Source organism: Triplophysa rosa, linkage group LG16, assembly GCF_024868665.1.
Source record: "Triplophysa rosa linkage group LG16, Trosa_1v2, whole genome shotgun sequence".
Classification (NCBI taxonomy): Eukaryota; Metazoa; Chordata; class Actinopteri; order Cypriniformes; family Nemacheilidae; genus Triplophysa; species Triplophysa rosa.
In genome coordinates this window covers 14,726,762-14,750,187 of record NC_079905.1, presented here as the reverse complement: position 1 = coordinate 14,750,187, position 23,426 = coordinate 14,726,762, and the positions used below count along the sequence as shown (strand labels likewise).

Genomic DNA, 23,426 nt, shown 5'->3' with positions numbered 1-23,426 from the left:
ATTGTTAAAACATGGTGAATCCCTTTAAAAATGAAACTGCATGCTCCTCTAAACAAATAGCTTTGAAGAACCTCTACTGAAGAACAAGACAGTGTGTAACATCATAATTATAGCATCTGAGAAAATGGATATGATCTCTCTTACCACTGGTTCTGTCCCCATGACAACCATTGTGTGATTTGTATGTTCCCTAGATGCATTGCTTTGTTGCCAGTTAATTTGTGCCTATCCGTGCTCTCAGTTTGATCTGTTGGCACTGGAGGATATTAAGGTGTTGTGGGTTATGAAATAACACTGATTAGATGGAGTAATATCTCATTTTACAAGATCGCATTATTGTTTTATGATGAACACTGCGACTCTCTGATGTCTCTGAATGAAACTGTGCAATCGTTCATTTAGATTTGCTCATCTAAACTTATTGTTACTCTAATTGTTGAGTTTAATACATGGTCTCAGTTGAACAACTATAGTTTTTCATCATCTAGAAACACTTTTATGTTCTTCTGTCATTTACAGTATATCTCTTTTTTGTATATATTTCTAACTTTATTTTTGTGAAATATCATCAAATATGTTTATGTATAAGACCGTTTTTAATGAAATGAAAGGGAATGTAAGCCATTACTCCTCATGTCTTACAAGACTATAGCCTCATTGCTTGCCTTTCAATAGTAATTTTATTTTATTTCCTCTTTATTTAGGTAAAAAGCCATTTAAGCCAGTTTCAGTGGACAGCGAATCCAAAGTTCATCACAAGAGATGAATGTCTTCACATTTTTATTCATTCAATAAATTACCAAAAAGCATAGAGGTAAAATAATTTGCTCCTTTGCATGTAGGAACAGTGTACTATTCCTAAAACACTAGAATTATTAATTATTATTAATAAATAAAAAGTTGAATCATATATTTATTGTTCCCTATACTCAAGAAATAACACTTAGATCAAACTATTTATTACATCAAGAGAAAGAACGAACAGAGGATTCAAAACATATATTTAATGGTTTTATATACCAGACTGTGAAAGCCTTTAACATGTTAATTCAGTGTCATTAAAGCAGTCCAAACCTGTTTTTCAAAAATCAAAAGGGCTACATACAAACAAATACATCAAGCAAATGATTGTTACAAAATATGAAAATGTCATGTCACGTTAGTAGCCACATCTATTACAGAATCGACAGACCATCTATAAGCCTTTTTTACAAACAAAATTAAAATGTCTAAAAATGTTAAGTCTTTTTTAAGAATGTAAAAATGTGTTAAATTATCAAAGTTTCTCTCCCTCTAAATAGTTACATCTAGTATTCATGATCATACTTGAAATGATCATGAGTGAATTCGCTGTTATTATAACACAGAGAATCTGAGAGAATTTTTATTTCATGATCAAAATTGACAACAACAAACACAAGCAGCATGATGCTCTCAGATTAGTGATTATTGTTTAACAGTAGTGTTTAATCTGTCAATCTGCACTTGAGAGTTTCACATCTCTTAAACGCCGACAGTCAGAAACTTTGCCATCAAAGTGCAATACACAATAAATAAATCTTTTAAAAGCTTTTTTTCACAGCAGCTTGTGTGATATCCAGTGTTGGGGAGTAACTAGTTACATGTAGTGGCGTTGCGTAATTTAATTACAAAATAAAAGTAACTGTACTTCGTTACAGTTACTAAGAAAAAATGTGTAATTAATTTAGTTACTTATTAAAATGTTAATGATCACAAATAGGATTACATCTAAATATTTTAATAAAAAGCAAGGATATGTTCAATAATATTAATTTGTTGCTTTGTCTGTTGTGCATAGATGCCTCCTGCCAAGGCCGTTTAGTAAACAAATGCTTTTCTAATGGTTTTGATTGGTTCTTGTTTGAATTGGAATCTCGTTTGCCAGCTATTAAAATTCTTTCATAACATTGAGTTGTAAAGTTCAGGGCACCAACAAACTCCCCTCCTTCCTATTTTAGGCGGAATATAACTTTATATTTAAAAAACAACACCATGAATGAAATTTAGAGAAGTAATCAAATGTAATCAGTTAAAATTACATTACTAAAAATAGTTACACTACTCATTACATTTTAAATAGGGTAACTTGTAATCTGTAACCAATTACATTTCCAAAGTAACCTTCCCAACACTGGTGATATCTACAGTGATGTTCCCTCAGTTCCCTCTGATTCTTTTGTATGACACACTAAGAGCAATTTAAGATTATAGTGCACACCATCACAAAGAACAATAATGGAGTGAGACTGTACCAACCCCTGTGAAATAAAGGTATGAGAGGTAATTTGAGGTGACCCATTCTTAATATTTCCATTTAAATAAACACCACATGGCGCATCTCACCTCAATTTAAAGATCCCAAAGCACGCAGGGCTCATTATTGTATCTTATCCCATCGCTAAGAAGTGTAATGAACATCAGGCTACAAAACAATTAAAATAATATATGAACCAGGAATACGTTTCAAATACATCATTTCATTTCAAAGGGGTTTTAAATAGGTATGTTTGTGACATAGGGAATTTACAATAAGGGTTTAGTTTGGCAAAGTGAACGGAAATGAGAGCTGCACAGACCTCATTATCATCATATTGCTTGGAGAGCATGGAAACTAAAGTGCATCATTTGTGACTTGCAACACCCTTGGTATATTCTGGTGGTTAATAGACAGAGAAATGTAACACACCCTCAACTAATTTTGCTGAAACAACGACACAGAGGTGAGGGACAAGGTGATGCAATACACTAACAGGCTCTTCTCTAGCCTGTCCAAGGGGTGTTCAGGTTATACTCATGCAAGGATGTAGTGTTCCCTCCACAATCCACATACTGGTACATCTCCTGAGACACCTGCTCAGCGTGGCCAAAATACACAGTGGTAACAGTAATCCTGGAAAAGAAGCAGCGAAATTAGTCATAAATAATCATCAAACATATTTAACTTATTGCACATTGATCTATACTTGCTATCATGAGTACCATGTGCTTACGTATCAAGAGCATGTGCACTAACCTCTACATCACCAAATAACAAAATATAGTGCAAAATTTGTTCTGAAAACTAACATTTAAAAATATTGTGTTTAATCAGATGTTTGAAAGGTACCAAGATCAGTTCCTCTCATATCACAAAAAAATGTTTTTAACTTTTTGCTGCGTTTCTGCAATACTTACTGCATCATAACCACAATGTTGTGCACTTTGATGCTCTGCAGGGTACAGTAGTCACTGAAAATCAGAGAGAGATTAGGTCTGCTAGATGAAAACAAAATGTTACATGCTTTTATGTTGAAAAGATGTGTACTTACTACATGTAACTCATTTCATCTGCTATGGTGGTTGGCACCATGTAGTCAATCTGCAAATCAAATCATTGTAAATATGAATGAATTTCATTTATGCTGTAAAAATATGAAAATAACTAAAAAGTGCCAGATTAGGGTAATACTCCACCTGCTTCATGTCCAGCGGGCCAATAGTGGTGATGTTGCTAATACGAGTTTTACCAATTACAGTCTTGGAAAACTGCACTTGGGCTGTGATGTTGGCCACATCCACAGAGTAATAGTTGTTGTTTGTTATATTCAGCGAGTTCTTCGAAAAAACAAAGACACACATTTAAACAGAACGAAATAAACACCTCAGGCTGTGCGCCTATACGGCTGTCAGACAGAATCATCATCTGTCAGAAAGAACAAAGGTGATGAAATTGTGTTCTCACATAAATGCACAGGAGAAACGGGCAATTGTTTATGGGAATTTCAGAAATGAGCAGCTGGCAGCTCACATCAGTTTCAGAAATGCACTTTTTATAAAGGAGCAAGTGTCCCGCCTGTTTATATTCAGGTCAGGCATTTTTTAACAATGACGTGTTTTACACATCGGTAGGGCTGTCACGATTATGAAATAATCGTCTCATCGCGATTGTTTGACCTCATCGCGATGGTTTCAGATCATCGCAATTATTGCACATTTCTATAGAAGACACTAGGGGGAGCTGTAGTGCATCTGCATATTGCACATTTTAGTGTATATATTGTTACTAAAGCATGGTAATACTTGTAAAATGTACCACCACAACACAATCACTTAAAAAAAACACTAAAACATATACAAATTACCTGCAGTACAATTTAATATTATTTAAGTGTGAAAAGCAGTCTACCAAAATTTCATTAACACACAAGTAAAATTGTATTGTAGTCTTGCAACTGAGAAAAAAACAGACTAGAAGCTTTTCTATGACTGATAGTATTTTAATGGTGGCTTCAATTCACACCTGATCAATTTACTTAATTTACAAGTATTTGGCGGTTGTATGATTGACAGGTAAAAGCCTAAACCTTAAATATATGATGACCCAATTTTTTCCGATGTATTTCCAAGAAAAAAACCTTGGAAATTCAGAACAATATGGTCGTTTCAATCGCTGAGTCAAAAATGTATGAGAATTAAATGTCAAAGCTCAAAAACAGACAATTAATCGTCATAATCGCCAAAGCCCTAAAACAGACAATTAATCGTCATAATCGCAATGATTTATTAGACAATTAATCGGCAGTCAAATTTCATAATCGTGACAGCCCTACACATCGGTGCTATCAAATACCTCTTGTGACTTTCACAGTCTGAAAAAAACATCATCGCTGTCCTTCCGAAACCTTATTTGTCCAAATTCGCCGTTTTTTTTGTAAATGGGAAAACACTGTTCTTTTTAAATGATTAAATACTGTGTTGTCAAAGTTGACAAGCTCAGGGTTTTTCCTGCATAGAGAAATTGGAGGCGGCCGCCTCCGTCAAATGTCGTGCCGCCTCAGGCTCTCGCCAAAATTATGTTGCGAGTCTTCACAAGAAATGCTGCGTGCATTTAACAGACTGTCATTTGTAACTGCAGTTGCTGCATTACGCCACAGTGGAGGCGCTGTTTCATTATCAGCACACTGAGGACAGAACAAGAGCCAGCCTGTGTTTCACGGCTGTTTGTTTTGCATCCAAGTACGTTTAGTTTCTTGAAATTTATTAAATTAACATGACGTACATCATTGTAATGTCTTTAGCTGTGCAGTCGGATCGTTGAATCAGCGTATACTGTACACAGCGAGTTCGCCAGTATGAACGCACATTGCGTTCAGAACGACTCGCACACGAATGACTCATTTGAACCGATTCATTTAAACTATTGAACTTTCCAGTCACTAGCGAATATAAGAGGTCATTGAATCATTTAAAGTGAACCTTTGCTCATTTAGAAGCTTTGCTTTGAAGCTTTGCTCATTTAGAAAGACTGGTTAATAACTAACCAAGGGACAGAGTCGGACTCGTGACCAGAAGGTTGCCGGTTCGATTCCCAGGGCCTTGAGCAAGGCACCTTACCCCTACTTGCTCCCCGGGCGCTGCAGTGACAGCCCACTGCTCCGGGTGTACGTGTGTTCACCACTTGCTGTGCGTGTGTTCACTACTCTCTATGAAATTGTCACATTTCAGGTATGGGTCACCATATCTGACTAATAGTTCACTTTCACTAATTCAGTTGGCTATTGTGGGCTGAAAAGTTAGTTGAAAATGATAAAAAAAAAAGCTTTATTTGATAATAAAAAAAATTCTGTTTGGTGAATAAAAGTAATGTTTTATATAACTTCATAATTGTCATTTTTATCTAATTTTATTAGAACTTTTAATATGTCAAACTCAAAGTCACTTTGGTTAAGCCACTTAAAGGTACGGTAGGCCTACGTGTGTGTGTACAAGATCAGGATGGCACCACCTCCGCCTCATTTTGAGCCAGGAAAAACCCTGAAGCTCTTTTTAAAGGAGTAGTTCACTTCAAAATTTGCCCCCACTCACTTCCCATAGTAATTTTTATTCCTACTATGGAAAGTCAATGGGGGCAAATTTTGAAGTGAACTACTCCTTTATTCCTTTTATTGATTAGATATTTGCAAAACCCAGTGACAAACATAAAGCGTGACTAATAATAATGATTTATAGCAAAAAAATCACAAATTATGGAGATACGAGGTTTCCAAAGGACAACAGCGATATATGGGTTTTAAAATGAAATGCAAGCGGAATTTCTATTTTTAGATACACTTTCTGAAGCGGATATGTTTTAAAAGCTCTCAGGATATCATTAAACTTGTGTTTGATGTCTGCAAAGGGACAACTGCTCTGGAGGAACTTACGGTAACATTGAGATACACAATGCGTTTGGCCTGGTCATAGGACACGTATACAGACTTCACTCCCACATAGTTCACATCAATGGAACGTGGGAAAAGGAAGAAAACGGCCAAACTGGAGAGCAGCAGGCACACAATGACGGAAGCAGTCACATACAGCTTGCTGTTAAACATACAAAACATCAAAGTGAATGAAGCAACAATTATTTTTTATGTGCCTTTAAACAAACCAAAGTGTCATAACTATACTATAATATAATGTCAAGAATTAGCTCTATGTACCCATAATTTCAGATGTGAAAAATAATAATAGCATGTGAGAGAGTGTTTGCTATTTTAATATGTCAAAACATGTCTTCAAAAAAATTGAAAGAATGTGGACTGGTAAAGCAAAATGCATAACAATCTTAAACTCTCTCTCTTACGTTCTTCTTGGTCTCAGCCTCTGGTCACTGTATGGGATCAGGGCCACCAGCTGATTCTCTTGACCTGTATAAAAAATATTAAAAAAAAACACTGTGAAATGTTTTGTGAGAGGGGACATTTTATATTATGATATCTTCCTCACTTTTGTAATTTGATTAGATCCATTTCAGCCACTAAGCATCACCAATGTAAACCCGTACCTCGCGGGATCCTCCCAGTGCCTTGGCATGTGGGGCAGGTAACGCTGTCTCGCCCAGTGAACTCCACGTAAGGGAACTGGGACACATCTCCATTCTTGACGTCGTCATTTGGCATTGTACTGTAGCCTGGTGATGAGGTTAGATCCTGACAGTCATCATGACAGCTGTGCTTAGGCAGGTGGGAAAGAGCCTTCCCCATATTTAGACCTGGAGGTAACGTAAACAGCCAGGTTTTACGTATTCGGGATTAATGTTTTTAGCAGAAATCACACAATAACAGACAAAAATACTACAGCCTATAGAAATAAACACGAAAAAACATAAACGTCTATTCGTAGGCCTTGACGTTTCATTAACCCATAGCCTACATGCATGCGCCTCGCTGCTCTGCTGCCCACCGGTGGCTAAAAACAAAGCTAAAATATGAACGAAACCGACTAGTTTCATTCGGAACCAGTAAGTTAACTTAGATAAACCAACACTTAAGACGACAGTGGATTTACCTCATGTCAAACCGCAAAAGAAATACGTAAGATATGTTGTTTTTACCTGGCAGAATTAGCTTATCCGAGAGCCTCGGTGGTCATGCAAATCTCGTTTATCTTTTAGCCTGACATGCGCTTTAACGGTCTGTAGACGACATACTACGGCGAAGGCTAACCTTATGAATATTAATTACGGTATCCTTGGTAACGTTCAATCAGTAACTAATCATGTAATACGGCGACAACGCCCACATATCGCCGTCTTTATTTCGGCAAATCAGGTAAGGCCAACTGGGCAACGTCACGAAACGTAATTAATATTCATTAGCAAAACCTTCGCAATGGTAGGATTAACGGAGCGCATGAGCTGTTTTCTGTTACAGTATGATCGTATGCAAATTACTGCTTACTTGTGCACATGCAACTCCTGAAAAATAGTTCAAATTTAAGGTCATCTATTTGAGGTAATAGTTCGTTGAGTAATCGTTTGTTTAAGCACGCATAGGACAAGTATGTCTAATAATTTATAAAGAAATTTGTAAATATTTACAAATTAAAAAACATGCATTTGAAAATGTATAAAATTCAAATAAAACGCAAGACGTCTAGATCGGCTGTGATAAATTGCATTTTCTGTCGTGACGTAACGTTACAGTACCGGAAACGCACAGGAATACAATACATTTATTGTATTTCCCGCTTGCTGAGTAAATGTATAGGGCAAGGTCGAATTATTTGCAGGTCTGAAAAACTAATGTGCGATATTTACAGAGGATACCGGAGGGTCAGAGGGAGATCCCGTCCCACCCCACAGCATTTTCGCATCCTCCCAGTTTGCGTCTTTGACTCCGCCTCATCACTGTCACAGCCTACTGCTCAATCCCGTTGCCCCCTCTCCAGAGCAGCGGACGGAGACTACCATTCGTCGCCGCTGTTGTTGTTGTTTTTCCGTGCTGTCGGCTGTTCTGCTCATATAATGGCCTCCGACGGTATGGATGAACGTTCTCCGCTGCTGTCAGCACCGACCTCGGGGAATGTCACGCCCACAGCTCCGCCGTACCTGCAGGACGCGAGCTCGAGAGGTAAATGCGTGGATTGTGATTGACTGTGCTGAATCATTTAGGGCGGACAGTAGTGAGCACTGAGCAGTGATCTGTTGCAGCCCACAGCCTGTTTATGCCATACATTGTCTCTAGACAAGGAATATCAGCTCAGACGAGGTCGGTCCTGTCGGGCCTCGATCCACATCGGATTTCTTTATCGATCTATGGGGGCAAAATGTTTTATTCCATGAACATAATGTGTCGGGTATTGTAAACTAGGTAGCCTATGCAATAGGTTGGACATTTATATTGCTGCTGGATATGGTCCAGCCCGCATGCTAGATATCAGATTGTTATCAGTTTTTTGTGGTTGCTGGAGCAAGTGACATTTCATTTGCTGTTTGAGATGTTCTGCTCTCATATGGATGAGACCAGTATTCATCACACAGGCCTATAGTGGGTCTGTAAACATATTACGCATGTACAAGTGCACAAACAAAGGATGAAATACAATGTTCAGTGTCACAATATGAATATATTGTTGGCAGGGTCAAAACTACACCGTACCATTGACATTGATAGATATAGATGATAAGAATGCTGCCCTACCCTATATGCGCTTTTCAATTGCCGATTCTCAAATTTAAATTAACAAGATTAAATCGCTTGTTTTTAGGCTGAAGAATGTAATCAGGTCCAAGTTCGGTCATCATTTACTCACCCTCAAGTTGTTCCAAACCTATACAAATGTCATTGTTCTCCAGAACATAAAGAAATCTGTCTGAATGTTTGTAATCAAACTGTTCTGGGGCACTATTGACTCCTATTGTAGAAAACAAACAATATTATAGTCAATGGTGGCCCAGAACTGCTTGGTTTCCCTTATTCTTCAAAATATCTTTCTTCTTGTTCAACAGAACAAAGCAATTTATACACATTTGGAACAACTTGAGTGTGAGTAAATGATGAAAGCATTTTTATTTTTGGGCGAACTATCCCTTCAAGAATGTCCTTCTGTTTTAAGATCCAGATTTCATACAGAAAAACGAAACATTCAAATCTGTCAACCCATTTTCCCTTTTTATAAACCTCCCATGTTTCACTTCCTGGTTAGCATCTGTAGATTTACATTTTTACTGTAGTAATCAGATTTTCATCTTTATGCGTGATGGCTGTATTACCATACCGTGGTGAGATTATGGTATATGTGTTGGTTTGCTTTAGTGTTATTACCTGGCCTGGTATTTCAAATCCCTGGATTTCTTTCACTGTTTTTGACTGTATTAGATTAGTTTTGCCTGTTGAGGGAGGAACTGCTGAACCTGGCTGTAATGCACAACACTGTTTAGCTTGCTGAGATTGTTGTTTCTTGCAGTTAAACTGCAGTTTTAAGCCGAAGCTGAATTTATTTGTGTGCCTGTGTGTGTGTATATGTGTGTGTGTGTGTGTGTGTGTGTGTGTGTGTGTGTGTGTGTGTGTGTACAGCACTACAATGTATAGAATTGAGGGAGAGGCAGGTGCTGTCTTAATAATCTATCATGGTAAAGGTCTGGGTGAGAAACTGTAAAAGGATATGAAACAGATTTGACCTTGTTCGACATTCCGTGAATGGGCTTGAATTGACACACTCGAAGGTTAGGTATTGTAGATTTGACTCACACTGAATCTGATATTTGAAGAATTTTGACAGCCCTTACTCATACAGTTCTCAAAAATGTAATACATTGACTTATTTATTACTTTCAGCTACCAATACGTGTCTAGCATTCACCTTCAGACCATAAACCAGATGACTTTGCAGTTGAGTGGAATAAATAGAAAATAATCAATTTGATAAGAATTTAGATTTCCAAATAATGTTTAGGAATAGGAGTGTAACAATAGCCTATATCAAAGTATCGTATATCGCGTTACAAAATAACTTAAGATATGTATCGTAGAGCTATAACAATACATTTTTTAATAAAATATATCTTTTTATGTTAAAATTCAGTTTTGTTTTTTACATTTGTATGCATTTGTCCAAAGCGATTTACATTGCGTTATACTATACATTTGTTAGTATGTGCAAACCCATGACCTTGGCGTTGCTAACGCCATGCTCTTACCACTGAGCCACAGGAAAGCCATTAATTAAATCTGGAATGTTATCAATTCTTTAACAAAATAACTGAAAATCTGTCATTTGAGTGTCAGTTTCATTTTCGTAATGTTGTCCAAATACCGTGATACAACCGTAACCGTTTACCCAGTATCGTGTATCATATCGAATCGTGAGCTGAGCGTATCGTACACCCCTATTTAGGAATCAGTACTGATATGCTTGTGTTTGTCAACATTCTCTTCTGCACATTTTTTGTTGCAGGAGAAGTTCTGCATGTGTCTCTAATGTCTCTTTTAGTTTATCTGTATATTCAATTCACGTTCAAGGAATAAGCATGAGTAATCTACACTCATGCTATTGTCAATGCATGCTAATGCTAATGCTAAATCAATGTTCCTTACACGTGGATCGCTCAGATCTCTCAGATATGACACATGATAGAGAGAAGGACAACAGCTGGCTGTAGGGCTGGGAAAAGGCCTCTCATCTTACATGTGGTGCGGGCTGGTGATCAAGAAATTAGTGTGTAAGGTGTTTTTAAACCTCTCATTGTTTTACAAAATACACAGCTGCATTAATGCAAACACGTGTTAGATGGCAGCTAAACCTTATGTTGTCTCGAAAGATGGCCAGAGAATCCAAAAAGGATTATGAATCCATCGGGACCCTTGTTTGTCTGACAGAGTTGCTTTATCTGATGCCAATAGTCCATTCAAACACGAGATACAAGAGCTAGTTTGACTTTAATAATGGTGTGAGATTGGGGTTGGACCAGCTGTGTGTCTGACCAATGCAAGACAAGGGCCATTGGGAGTGGAGCAATATTGTGAATATTTGTGCTGAATATTTTAGTAGCAAATACAATGTTTGATTTTTGCTTTTAATTCGCTAGTTTCACAAAATGGCGCCGGTGAGCTTTTGGCACCCCAGGGTCGGCAGACTGATTTCCGGTAATATTGTATGGGAAAAGGAGGATTTCTGGCCGGCAAATATGGTTGTTTTTTAGATAAAAAAAGAGTAATACATCAGCGATATGACAGATCCTCTTTACATTGCTGAGCACCTCGTTAAGCCAAAACAACTAGATAGTGTTAAATGACCGGAAATTAGTCTGCCGACCCTGGCGTCGCAAAAACTTACCAGCGCCATCTTGTGCAACTAGCCCATTAGAATAATTGGTCAGTACAGGTCAGTTACGCTAAAAGAAATAAGGAAAATATAATTACATGAAGATAATAGAAAAATTAAGTCTTACCCAACAATTACAGTAGATGTACTGTATGTAAAATGATGGTACACAAGATTGGTAAACTCGATTAATCTCCAAGGACGAGTTTTACTGTTTGACCCATTTTGAGAAAAATATTGTAGCTTTATTACAATGGTATAAGATCTTACTTTTTGGACCTATTAGAGAGATGTATTAATCCTGACAGCTGAGTGAGATTATGGGGTCAGAGTTTCTGTCAGATGGTTTTGCTGAGGAGTCACATGTTCAACATGGCTGCACTATGACTGTTGTTGTTGGCAAGCGTGATCTGATCTCAGAAAGAGAAGTGACCGGCCGTGGAAGAAACACGTGAAGAGTTTATTTGCAAACATTGATAACTCCGGTTTTAAAAATGTTCAAAAATCATGTTTTTGATTATGTTATCGTGTTTTTTATTGTGTTAGTTAGATATATATTTTTTGAGTTATTACTTAATCAAAACAACCCAACCGCAGTTTGATTGATATTAAATGGAATCCACAATAAAAAACATGATTTTTGAAAATGAGTAAAAAAAATATAAGACAGAATTTTTGTATAAGTGTTCATAATGGCCTAGACTGATGGTGCCTCAGATGTGAGAGGATCATAATTAGGATTTACCTGTGACCTCTGTTGGGGGTCTGAATGAATAGCAGAGATAACATTTTGTTTAACAAACACCCTCAGAGTCTCGGTGTGGGGTCCTTAGGTTAGTAAAGGTTAACAGGGGATTCATATTCACCACAGGCCTTGACAATGTGATTCCAGACTCTGAAGAAGTCATAGCGTCAGTGTTTGTATACATTTGTAAGATCAGCAGCAACAAACTACATAATTTTGTTTCCATACATAACCAGCAACACACAATGAAGTCTTTAAGGTGAAGTCAAATTTGACCACCTTAAAGGGCTATTTCACCAGCAAATAAAAATGTCCCCATGTTTTACTCACCCTCAAGGCATCCTAACTGAATATGACTTTCTTCTTGAAGAATAATGCAGTTGGAGTAATAATACCACGTATCCTTTTACTTCCAAGCGGTAGAATGGGAGTGAATGGGCGTCGACTTTTTGAAGCTCCAAAAAGTGCATCTATCGATCAAAGAACTGCTCGACACAGCTCCGTGGTCTTAACAAAGGTCTTCTGAAGTGAATCGATGCGTTTGTTTAAGAGAAATATCCATATTGACGGTGCTATTAACGTTGATGTCTAGCTTCCGTTATCCCTCGGCTACACGTGAAACTGAGGCTTGTTTTTCTGGTAAATGACAGTGACGAAAGCTCCCGCGCAGAGATGATTGTATCCTATTGGATCAAAACGAAAAATCCATGTCCAGAACTTACGAAAAAGGATAGCCATGGGATAACGGAAGCTAGACATCAACGTTAATAGCACGGTCAATATGGATATTCCTCTTAAACAAACGCATCAATTCGCTTCAGAAGACCTTTGTTAAGACCATGGAGCCGTGTTGAGCAGTTCTTTTTCATCTGTGGATGCACTTTTTGGAGCTTCAAAAAGTCGACACCCATTCACTCCCATTCTACCGCTTGGAAGTAAAAGGGTACGTGGTATTATAACTTCGACTGCATTATTCTTCAAGAAGAAAACCATATTCAGTTAGGATGCCTTGAGGGTGAGTAAAACATGGGGACATTTTTATTTGCTGGTGAAATAGCCCTTTAAAGGAATAGTTCAAACAAAAAATGGTCCTTATTGACTTTGCAAAGTAGAAATATGCCTCATTTGTAAGTGGCTTTGGATAAAAGCGTCTGCTAAATGACTATAAATGTCAATTTAATCTAAATGAATAAAAATGACTATGGTCAAGTCAATAGGGACCATTTTTGGGTGAAGCATTCCTTTAAATCATAAACTATAGTAGCATAAGTTAAATGGACTTATAACATTATGCATTAGAGAAAACTAAATTAACATAGTACCAGTAACATAAAAGCCCATCATCGCTAAAATATATGTGAATGCTGGACCTAAGTTATAGACAGACTATGTGTCTCTCTTCCTAAGTTCCTACAGCTGAATTACCTCCTCCCTACACTGCCATCGCCAGTCCAGATGTGGGCGGAGTTCCTGTCATTAACTGTCGAGTGTGCCAGGCTCTTATAAATGTTGATGGGAAGCTCCATCAGCACGTGGTGAAGTGCACCGTCTGCAATGAGGCCACGGTAAGACACGTCCATTTGTGGTTAATGCTTACTCATCCACAACTTATAAACAGTCACTTATCTGTCTAAATATTCAGTGTAAATCAGCGAACAGGTTAAAACACAAAAGCTGTGTTGATAGTGTGTGATATTCTCAACAGCTCCCAAGCGCTGTGTGCAAGCGTGTGTAATTGGATTGTCTGCATGAGAAACGTTTGAATGAATATGAACAGTGACAGGTCTATGGGTGGATGGATATTTTAAGGTGCGACGTGACATGATAAACGTGACAGCAAAGTTAGTACAAAGAAATATTACATGAATAATACAATTTTGCTTTTTTCTGTGTTTTGGTTTTTGTTTATCTCCAAACAAGTTACTAAACAAAACGCATCGCTATTGTCCTTCTGAAACCTTGTATCTCCATATTCCGTGTTTTTTTTTTTGTCATAAATCATTATTATTAGTCACCCTCTATGTTTGTCACGGGGTTTTGCAAATATCTAACCAATAAAATGTATTAAAGTGTGCGTGTCAACTTTGACAACACATTGCTAAATCATTCAGTGTTTTTCCCATTTCCTTAAAAACAACGAATTTTGACATACAAGATTTTGGAAGGACAGCAGATATTTAACACTGAGATTATGCAGTAAATGTCTTTCCTACTATGTTTAAATCTATTATTTTATGAACTTTTGCTAGTGGAGCAGAATCAAATGGTTGCACATGTAGAGCTCAGTTCTGGTTCAGATATTTCATAAACTTCACATGTGACCTCAGTGCAGGGTATTAGCAGATTCAGTTTGGAGGTGCCCTGTCTAATGAGAGGGCTCTCTGTTTACAGATCACATGCAATATTCATGAGTTAGTCCAGCCAGAAATCCAGATTTTCACTAGTCTCAACAATAGTGGAATTATTCAGGCGCTATTGGTTAAACATGCTTAGAGAAAGTGAGTAAAAAAAAGTACTGTAAACCTCAAATGCATAACACCATTTTCTCAGCAACATTACTGCTTTGAAATGAATCAGAGTTGATCACTATGTTCTTTTCACAGATGTACCACTTCATTCTGTTCATTACATTTATAAAAGTTTTATTATCACCTCCCTTAGATCATAAATCTATGTGTTGGATCTTGTATATTGTATGTTTTGTAGCTTTCCTTTAAAACATCATCTGTATATATTTTTACAGCCTATAAAAAACCCGCCCACAGGAAAGAAGTATGTTAGATGTCCTTGCAACTGCCTGCTAATCTGTAAAGACACATCTAGGAGGATAGGATGCCCCCGACCCAACTGGTAAGTGTTAAATGCACACTTTAGTGGGCAGTCATTCAGCGCAGCGGATATGTGTTATGATATTATAACTGCCACAGTTTATCACTGTAAATGTGACAAGTGCTTTAAAATTAGCACTGCCAAAGGATTTGCACGTCACAATGTTTCTTTCACAAAGTGATCCACACATTCATATATCAAAATATTCACAGAAAAAGAGTTAACAGTTCACAATTTAAGTTTGTACGGTAGTATTTTTAACAATAAAAGCATGCATATGTTTCAAAACATTCAATGTTTCTGATGTAACTTGATATTTTAATTGTAACTGTAAACATTAAGCACTGTGGGTTAGATTAGGTTAGGTTAGTTTAATTCAAGTTAGTTGAATATATTTATTATTTTTAATTATTTACATTTTTATATTTGAATTCGATTTATGTCATTTATTTTGTGTATTGGCAGTGTTGGTGGAATTGATGGTTTCATCGGACGTTTGCGCCTGGCCCGAAGTTAACTCCCACTCTGTGTTTGGTTATCGGTCTGGGTGCATTTCCCAAAAGCATAGTTAGCCAACTATGGTCGCAAGTTCCATCTTTCCAGCATAATTTAACGATTTAAGTGTTTCCCAAAACCATCGTTCCAACGATCAATCGCAAGCAGCATCGCAAAGTTGCGTGGTTGGAACTACAGGTCTAGAGCTGCGGTTAGAAGCATCGTTCCTTATTATTATGACATGTGGACTTACATGCATCAAGCTTTTGATCAAAGTAAGAAAGCCACACGCAGTGCATTCCATATCCATCATTCTAAATATATACAAATTAAATTTTACATCATTTAGTTTGTCAAGAAAATCAAGTGTAGCGTTAGTTCTGGCAGGTCACGTGAGTCTACAGTGGCTTGCATCATCCGATCACATCAGATGCAGCTAATCAATGTTAACCAATAGTCATACAACACACACTAGACTGCGTCCTATTTAAGTTGCATTTCTTTGCTCCTTATCAGCCGCTTGATCGTGCTGAACCTCAAAACCCACCTCCATCCCCATCTCCTCCATATCTGCCTGTATCTGACGGATCATTTAATTTAATCCTGTTACGTATCATTAACGGTTCTGGTTCCCCAGGTGGGGAGACATTTATTGCAGCGATCCCGCTATATCCATGCATCGTACTATGGTGGTTAACCAGCGAGTTATGTCGTTGTCCGGGAAATGCACAGGCTGGCTAGTGGCTAGTAATATAAATATTTATTTTATATTAATATTATTAATATTGTATTGTATATTGTATTAAATTAAAACTACTCAAAGGTTATTGATTCTTTGTGGAGGTCTACCGGAAGTTAAGTTTGCGCCACATTTGTTTATGTTGTTACCGCTTAATCCACCTATAGACGTGTGTTCGTGGACTGCCCTTATCCTCTGGTTTTATTTCTGATAACAATAAAAAAAACTGAGAAGAACGTTACTTGCCCCTCCAATATTTTGTATTTAGACTGCGATACCAAGCTCAACCGCTAGATGTCAATGTCTCACACGTTTTTTTTAAATGCGACAAAACTACAGGACCCATTCAACAAATTGTTTATTTAATAAAATTAACATACAACAATATTCAACAAATCATTAACTTAATGCAATTATTAAACAATAAAATAATAATATAAATAAATTTGAACATAAATTAAATAACATATAAATAGTTATTATTAGACACTAGCCAAACACAGACCGGAAGTTAACTGCAGTCCAGGCACGCTCTTCCGATGAAACGGTCTATTGGATACACTTGTTTTTGTGGGATAACTCATTGTTGTAAAAATCCTTATAACTCTTGTTATCCTTGTACATGTTCAAAAACCGTCTGTGAAGGAAAGCTGTTAATAATAACTGAATACTTTGAAAACACAAGGACGTAAGTACTGAAATCATTGTGTTTTTATTGGCCGCCAGCAGACGCATCATCAATCTGAGTCCTGTGATGGTGATCCCAGAAGAGCAGCCAGCTCAGCCAGCTCTACCTGTCCAGCCCGAGGGCATGCGTGTGGTCTGCGGCCACTGCGGAAACACATTCCTTGTACGATCTTTGTAATATTTCATCTTTGGAATTAAATATTATTTCTTGCTGAATGTACCACTTTTAAACATTTAATGTCCGTTTATAAACAAAGCTAAGACAAAGCCAAAACTGTAAATGTATTTATATGTAGAGAAAAAAAACTCTAGAGTTTTTCTGGTACAGTACATGTGTTCTTAGTGTCCTGTGATGCTCCTGCTGTGTAGGGCAGTGATGATGAGTCTGCCTCAAGTCTGGCTATTGGCGATTCCTCTGCGGTCTTCAAGGTCCTAATGCCCTTACCAGCGCCCTCTCATTGAATATAATGGCAAAATAATTAGAAGTAATGACAGAGTTTGCAAGGCAGCATTGTATTAACATTCCTTAAACATTCTGGCCTGCAGTCAATAAAGTATTAAAATGTCTTATTCGGCACGAACCACTGGTCTGTATATTGTGGTCACAGATATGGACCTATTTATTTATCTATATTCTGTATTGCTATCAATCTCTGTCTCTATATAAGGGTAGTTATATATGTGTCCTATGGTGTGACAACCAAAATTTAGAAAACAAACTGTTAATAAAATATCATTTAAAATATATGTACGTATATTAATAATATAGATGGTTTCATCGGGCGCACACACCTGGCCCGAAGGTAACTTCCGTCTGTGTTTGGCTATAATATAACAATTTATTTTACATTAAATTTATATTAATATTTTATTGTATATTAATTGTATTAAATTAAAGTAAAACTACTCAACAGTTATTGATTCTTTGCGGAGATCTACCGCAAGTTAAGTTTGGGACACATAACGTTTGTTTATGTTGTTACCACTGAAACCATCTATAAAACAGCATAAGAGAGATTTATCTTCATCGCTAGTTTGCTATCACACCGTAGGACACATTTACAGTACATTTGTCAACTACCCATATACATTTGAATTTCAAACTATTCTTTTCTTTAAAACAACACTGTTTGTTTTGCCTTGCAGACACTGGCATTTCCTTCAGCAAATCTATTTCGGATACATTGTACATTGCAGATACAAACATGACCCTCTGTGACCTTCATAGGCAATATACAGGAACTTCCTTTCGTTAAATCCCTTCATTTTTTCTTCTCATTTATATGAATGTGTTCGCCGAAATCAACTCCAAAAGATTTGGCTAATTGTTTGATATCATGTTTTAGTAGCTTTTTAAACAAAGTGTCATTGAATATCATGCGCTGACCCCTGAAATCAACGTAGTCAAATGAAGATTAGTCAAAAGAATCGTCTTGCATAAGTAACTTCCTTTTTAACTTCCTCTGTTTTCTGTCCACAGTGGATGGAGCTCCGATTCAATACATTGGCCAAGTGCCCACATTGCAAAAAAATGTGAGTTGCTATTATGCCATATACTTACATTCATGCATTTTGCTCTACGCTTCACCAGTTGAGCTACAGGAAAAAACTAACACTGTGTTCTCTCTGCAGTATCACAACTCAAACAAAGTGACTTGAGCTTGTGTGCTCGTACGCCACTGATGTCATGCCTCATAAATCTAAATGCGTGACGTGCATTGCTGGCCTGAGGTCCGACTTGTACAGGGCATTTTGTAGAAGTATAAATAAATAAACGTTGGCTAGTCGTGGTACCGGTGAGTGGGGGTAAAGTGATGCCAGTCTGTCGGAGAGAGTAGTGACAGACCATATCATGCTGACATACTGTAACATGAGCACTGCCCGCAGTACGAGTGTATGACAGATACGGCAGATAACGAAAGAAAGAGAGAAATTAAGCTTTGTTGTGATTCCAGAAGAATGTTTCAAAATCCCCATCACATGAGAGGCATGTGAGGGGTTATAATAAGCCTTTAAGGGTCTCAAACTTGGAAAGAAGTGGAACATGTGACCCATCTATGTCGACTACGAACATTTGTAAGGCGGTCAGCCTGTTTTCCCAGTAAACTGTGCTTAAGCGAGGGAGGTCAGATTTTTCTCTGAAGGGTCTGGTAGCTTCACCTCAGTCTAGCTTTCCATACAAAAATGAACTAAAGTAATTTTGGGGTTTTTTTTGTAGTAAAACCATAGTAACCACAGATTTACTCTTGCCACAATAACCATGATTTATAACCATGGTATTTGTTGCAAAACTATATAGTTATAAATGAATTATGGCAATAGGTAATGTTTCTAAAGATTTTTAAGTGTATTTGAGTAATACAGAATGTAGGCAGTGAAACTAATCCTGCAACAAGTGAAATAAATGAAAGGCGGATACAGCTTAGCGGAGGAGTAAACCCAGCAATAGAACACATGCTTTTAGTCTTTCTTTGGTCCATTTAAAGGGGCAGTGCCACGGTGTTACTAATAGCATCACATGAATGTCATCTTTGTCCTCAGATCTTCTGTAGGAAGTGCCCTACCCAGAAGGCGCTGCTGTGCCTACATTACAGTAGGAATGATCTGCATTTTCATCGGTATAGGTTTAACGGTGAGTATTGTTCATAGTCTAAACAAAGTTGTGAAACAGTCTGGGAAAACCAGGTTAAAGTCTCAAAATCAAATTTTGACAAATCAATAAACAACTTTTGATTTCAACACTATGACTCCAATGTTTGACACAGTCAGTATTAAAGATATCTAAGTTTATTTTCACAGTGTTCTTTACCTTTTTTGAATGATATATAGAAAACAGTCAATCACAAAACAATGACTTTAGGGTTTTCACATACTGGGTCACAAATGATGATGCATTCAATTGAAAAAACTAAAACAAAAGTTTAAGGGTTGACCAAACGTCTTAAGACCATACTGAATATCTGGGATTTCTTTTCAGTTTAAACCTAGAAATAATTTTAATGCTTTTAAAGCAAATAAGATCTCTTAAAATCTTTAAAGTATACCAAATACTAACACCGTGTCTACACCGGGCATGACGCGACGCAGTGCTCGAATTGAAGGGGGGCTGGGGGGATCCGGGACCCCCCATAAGGCATTAGGGACCCCCCATAAGAAGTAAAAAATAGACTTATGGGGGTCCCTCGGATATTTTTATTTGAGTAAAAATGATAATGACAAATGTGATTAAATTAATGCAATGGATACGGCAAATTTCGTGAATTAATTATTTACAATCATTTATATTGAGTTTGTTTATGGGCTAGTTGTCATGTCTCTTCAAATTTGAAACGCCCCGCCCCACGTCTAAAGACCGCTAAGCGCAGGACATCGCTTACATGACTGCTTGATTGGCGCCACTCCGGTGAAGCTAACTTCAGCTAAAAGATGCAGAATAATAAACCTCCACTCGCAGTCGGGAAGAGGAAGCTTGAACTTTTTTGAGGGGTAATTTTCTCTCTCTATATCTTTCCACTATATTTATCAACTCCATGTCAGGGCTTTTGTATGCCTTGCGTAAATTATTATTAGGCCTGGTTCTGGGGTCCTAGAGATCTCGATGAAGATGAGTGACAGCTTTTTAGTAATTATAAAGGGAGTGCTCGTTGTGCGGTTTCTGTGCTAACGTTATATATAATCCCTTCAGAATTGTATAAAACTTGTTTTTCATGCTGCTCAGACCACATACACGCTGCAAAGTTTTGGGAATTACATCGGCATATTAATGCGGGATTCACTCTTGAAATAGCTATGATTTACATGTTGATAGCCCTAGTTAGTTCCTGAATAAAGCAGACTTTTGGACTGAAATGGTTGAATAGTCTGCTGACTGACAGACTTACTCATAAAAGTCCCTTGCCGCCACCTGCTATGTAACTATGTAAACTGCACTGAAATCATTGAAAAATCTCCACAACACTAACACACAGACTGACATTTGACGTGTCACATCGTGCCGCATCCACATTTGTGACAAAATGTAAAATTAAAATGAGTTCTAATGCGTTCTATTGTCTTTTATCGTGTTGCGTCACACCGCTCCGCGTCTGGTGTAGACATGGTGCAAGATTTTGTTTTTTGGGGGTGCAAGGTTTTTTATAGCAAACTTCTACAAAATATAAGCATGTTTTTTTATACAGGTACCCCAATATATTGTTTGAAAATAGACCTAAAATATACATTTTAAAGTAAATAAAATTAATGAAGATTTCATGTAAAATATTTTTCTTGCTTAAATTTTAAAAGTGCGATTATAACGAGGTCAAGTTGACTTTACAGGTCATTTTAATTGACTTTTGCTGTGAGCTGCTGTAGGTTATAAAAATAAGTTGAAACTGCTTGCCTTATTTTGATGAGTAATGTAGAAAAGTTTTAAATAGTTAAAAACTTTAAGTTATAAAAATTGCTTAATTTATTTTGATGAGTTGAAGTAGCCAATTAAAAATTGAAAATAGTAGATAACTATTGACTTGTAAAGCCAATTTGATTGGACCTAAAAATTTTAATCAGAATTTTCTTTTACACCGTGTCAAAAAGACAATCAAACGCATATGAACCTATTATAATTTTACATTTTGTCCACACCGGATGCGGCGCGTTCGGTGTAGACATGGTGTTACAGTGTATGAACCTATTTTTTGTGTAACTTCAATATTTGGTTTTTCCTCACAGGTGGGCACTCAGGACTTTGCTAGGCGTTACCATGCTTCTTACGTGTCCTGGGCCTTCGCATATCTCCTGGGTCTTATCTGTCTGGTACGGGCCTGCTACTGGGGAGCTATTAAAGTTAGCTATCCAGAGAACACCTTTGCATAGACAAAAAGTCGCCCATCCTTTAAAGAGTTCTTACAGTATTTGATTTATCCTGATTTTACCAGGTTAATAGTTGAATGAGTATTCCTGTAACAAACACCAGAGTTTAAAAATCCAGAGGATACTAGTCAATGCGTCTCTTCCATCGAGTTATTGATCGGATCTGATGTTTCTCTAAATGATTTAAAACTCATTTGAGATAATTAGAGATATTAAAGTGAAATGTGGTCAATTTAAATTATGTGAATAATCCAGTCTTGGTACTCCTCTTGGATTTGTCATGATGGGTGGACATCGTACACATTTTAAGTACTGCATTTTGTTAACAAGTTGACCAAAACAGTTGATCTTTTACAAACTATTTGCTCGTTGCACTACGATTTTATGCAATTCTGTTTTGTCGCTGCTAGTTGTTAAAGCTGTATTGAGCTGAGATTTTAAGGAGGCCTGCCATCGTCTACCGTCTGTCATTTACAAGGTTCAGAGATATTTAACTCCTCATTCAACCCTGTGCCAACATTTCCGTTCGAGTGTCCGCGGTGGATGCCTCTCTGATGATAATTTAGGAGTATTTTAAATCTGTTTTGGCTGCTCAAACTCACTGTGAGCAATAATCATACATTTGTGTGGCTTTATAAAGAAACAAGCATGAACACTGTACCTCTTAGTTTCCCTCATTGATCAGTAATAACGACCGAACGGAAAATTTGACGTGCATGATTTTAATTTGCTTCTTTTGTACTGAGAAACAGTGTTTTATTAGTCTGTTACTGAAGGGCACAGTGGAAGTGTTACGCCATGTGTCTACAGCTCCTTCCTTTGTGTAGAATGTAAATGTCCTGCTACTAATACCAGAACTCAGTAAAACATCGCTAGTATTGCTGTAGCTTACAGTACATTTACAGTAGTTCTGTATTTTGTCAAAACTATGGAGATAACTATCCTATCTAAACTCGTTCTGAATGTGACTCCGCACACAAAGTCTGTAGTTGGAATATGGCTTGGGTCTTTTTAAAACAATAATAATTTCTCAATAAAACGTCAAAATATTGTCTGCGTGACTTGGTATTATTTAGCATTTCACAACAGTATTTCATTTGGTTTATTAGCCAATAGGCCGTCTGATCTCTGCTTTGTACCAGGTGACATTATTAGTGTTTTTGCTAAGAGAATTCTTGTCTCCACTGTCGAACAGACCTGTTCATTAATATGGAAGACCTTATAACATGTTGTGATAATGCAGGCGGATGACAACTCAGTGAAAGCCTAACAGCATATACCGTCTCTCAAAGGTCAGACTGTCATTACAGTAATACACTCATTATTCAGACATGTACGGATTAAATGGCTTCTTTTCTAGTTAAATCTCGTGAAGAAATGTCCAAATGTTCAATATATAATACATCTTAAAATTATAATATATTAAAATTACAAAAGTTTTTGAAGACAAGAAAGTGTAAAGTCATTCGATTTTTTACTTTTTTATTATAATTA

General features: G+C 37.1%; 2 protein-coding genes across 2 annotated transcripts; one reads left to right on the top strand and one right to left on the bottom strand.

The window, feature by feature from the left end:
- Positions 1-937: 937 nt before the first annotated feature.
- tmem106bb (transmembrane protein 106Bb) lies at positions 938-7,465 on the bottom strand. The gene is made up of 8 exons (XM_057355530.1): positions 7,376-7,465; positions 6,827-7,033; positions 6,626-6,689; positions 6,204-6,363; positions 3,475-3,615; positions 3,330-3,379; positions 3,196-3,249; positions 938-2,911 (listed from the first exon to the last, which is right to left on the bottom strand). Exons 2-8 carry the CDS (start codon positions 7,023-7,025, stop codon positions 2,782-2,784), a joined length of 798 nt encoding a protein of 265 aa, XP_057211513.1. The 5' UTR covers positions 7,026-7,033; positions 7,376-7,465; the 3' UTR covers positions 938-2,781.
- A 606-nt stretch (positions 7,466-8,071) lies between these two features.
- Positions 8,072-23,004, top strand: pip4p2 (phosphatidylinositol-4,5-bisphosphate 4-phosphatase 2). The gene is made up of 7 exons (XM_057355321.1): positions 8,072-8,393; positions 13,739-13,896; positions 15,075-15,181; positions 17,121-17,244; positions 18,562-18,614; positions 19,623-19,713; positions 21,792-23,004. The coding sequence occupies exons 1-7, from the start codon at positions 8,288-8,290 to the stop codon at positions 21,933-21,935; spliced, it is 783 nt and encodes a 260-aa protein (XP_057211304.1). The 5' UTR covers positions 8,072-8,287; the 3' UTR covers positions 21,936-23,004.
- The last annotated feature ends 422 nt before the right edge of the window (positions 23,005-23,426 follow it).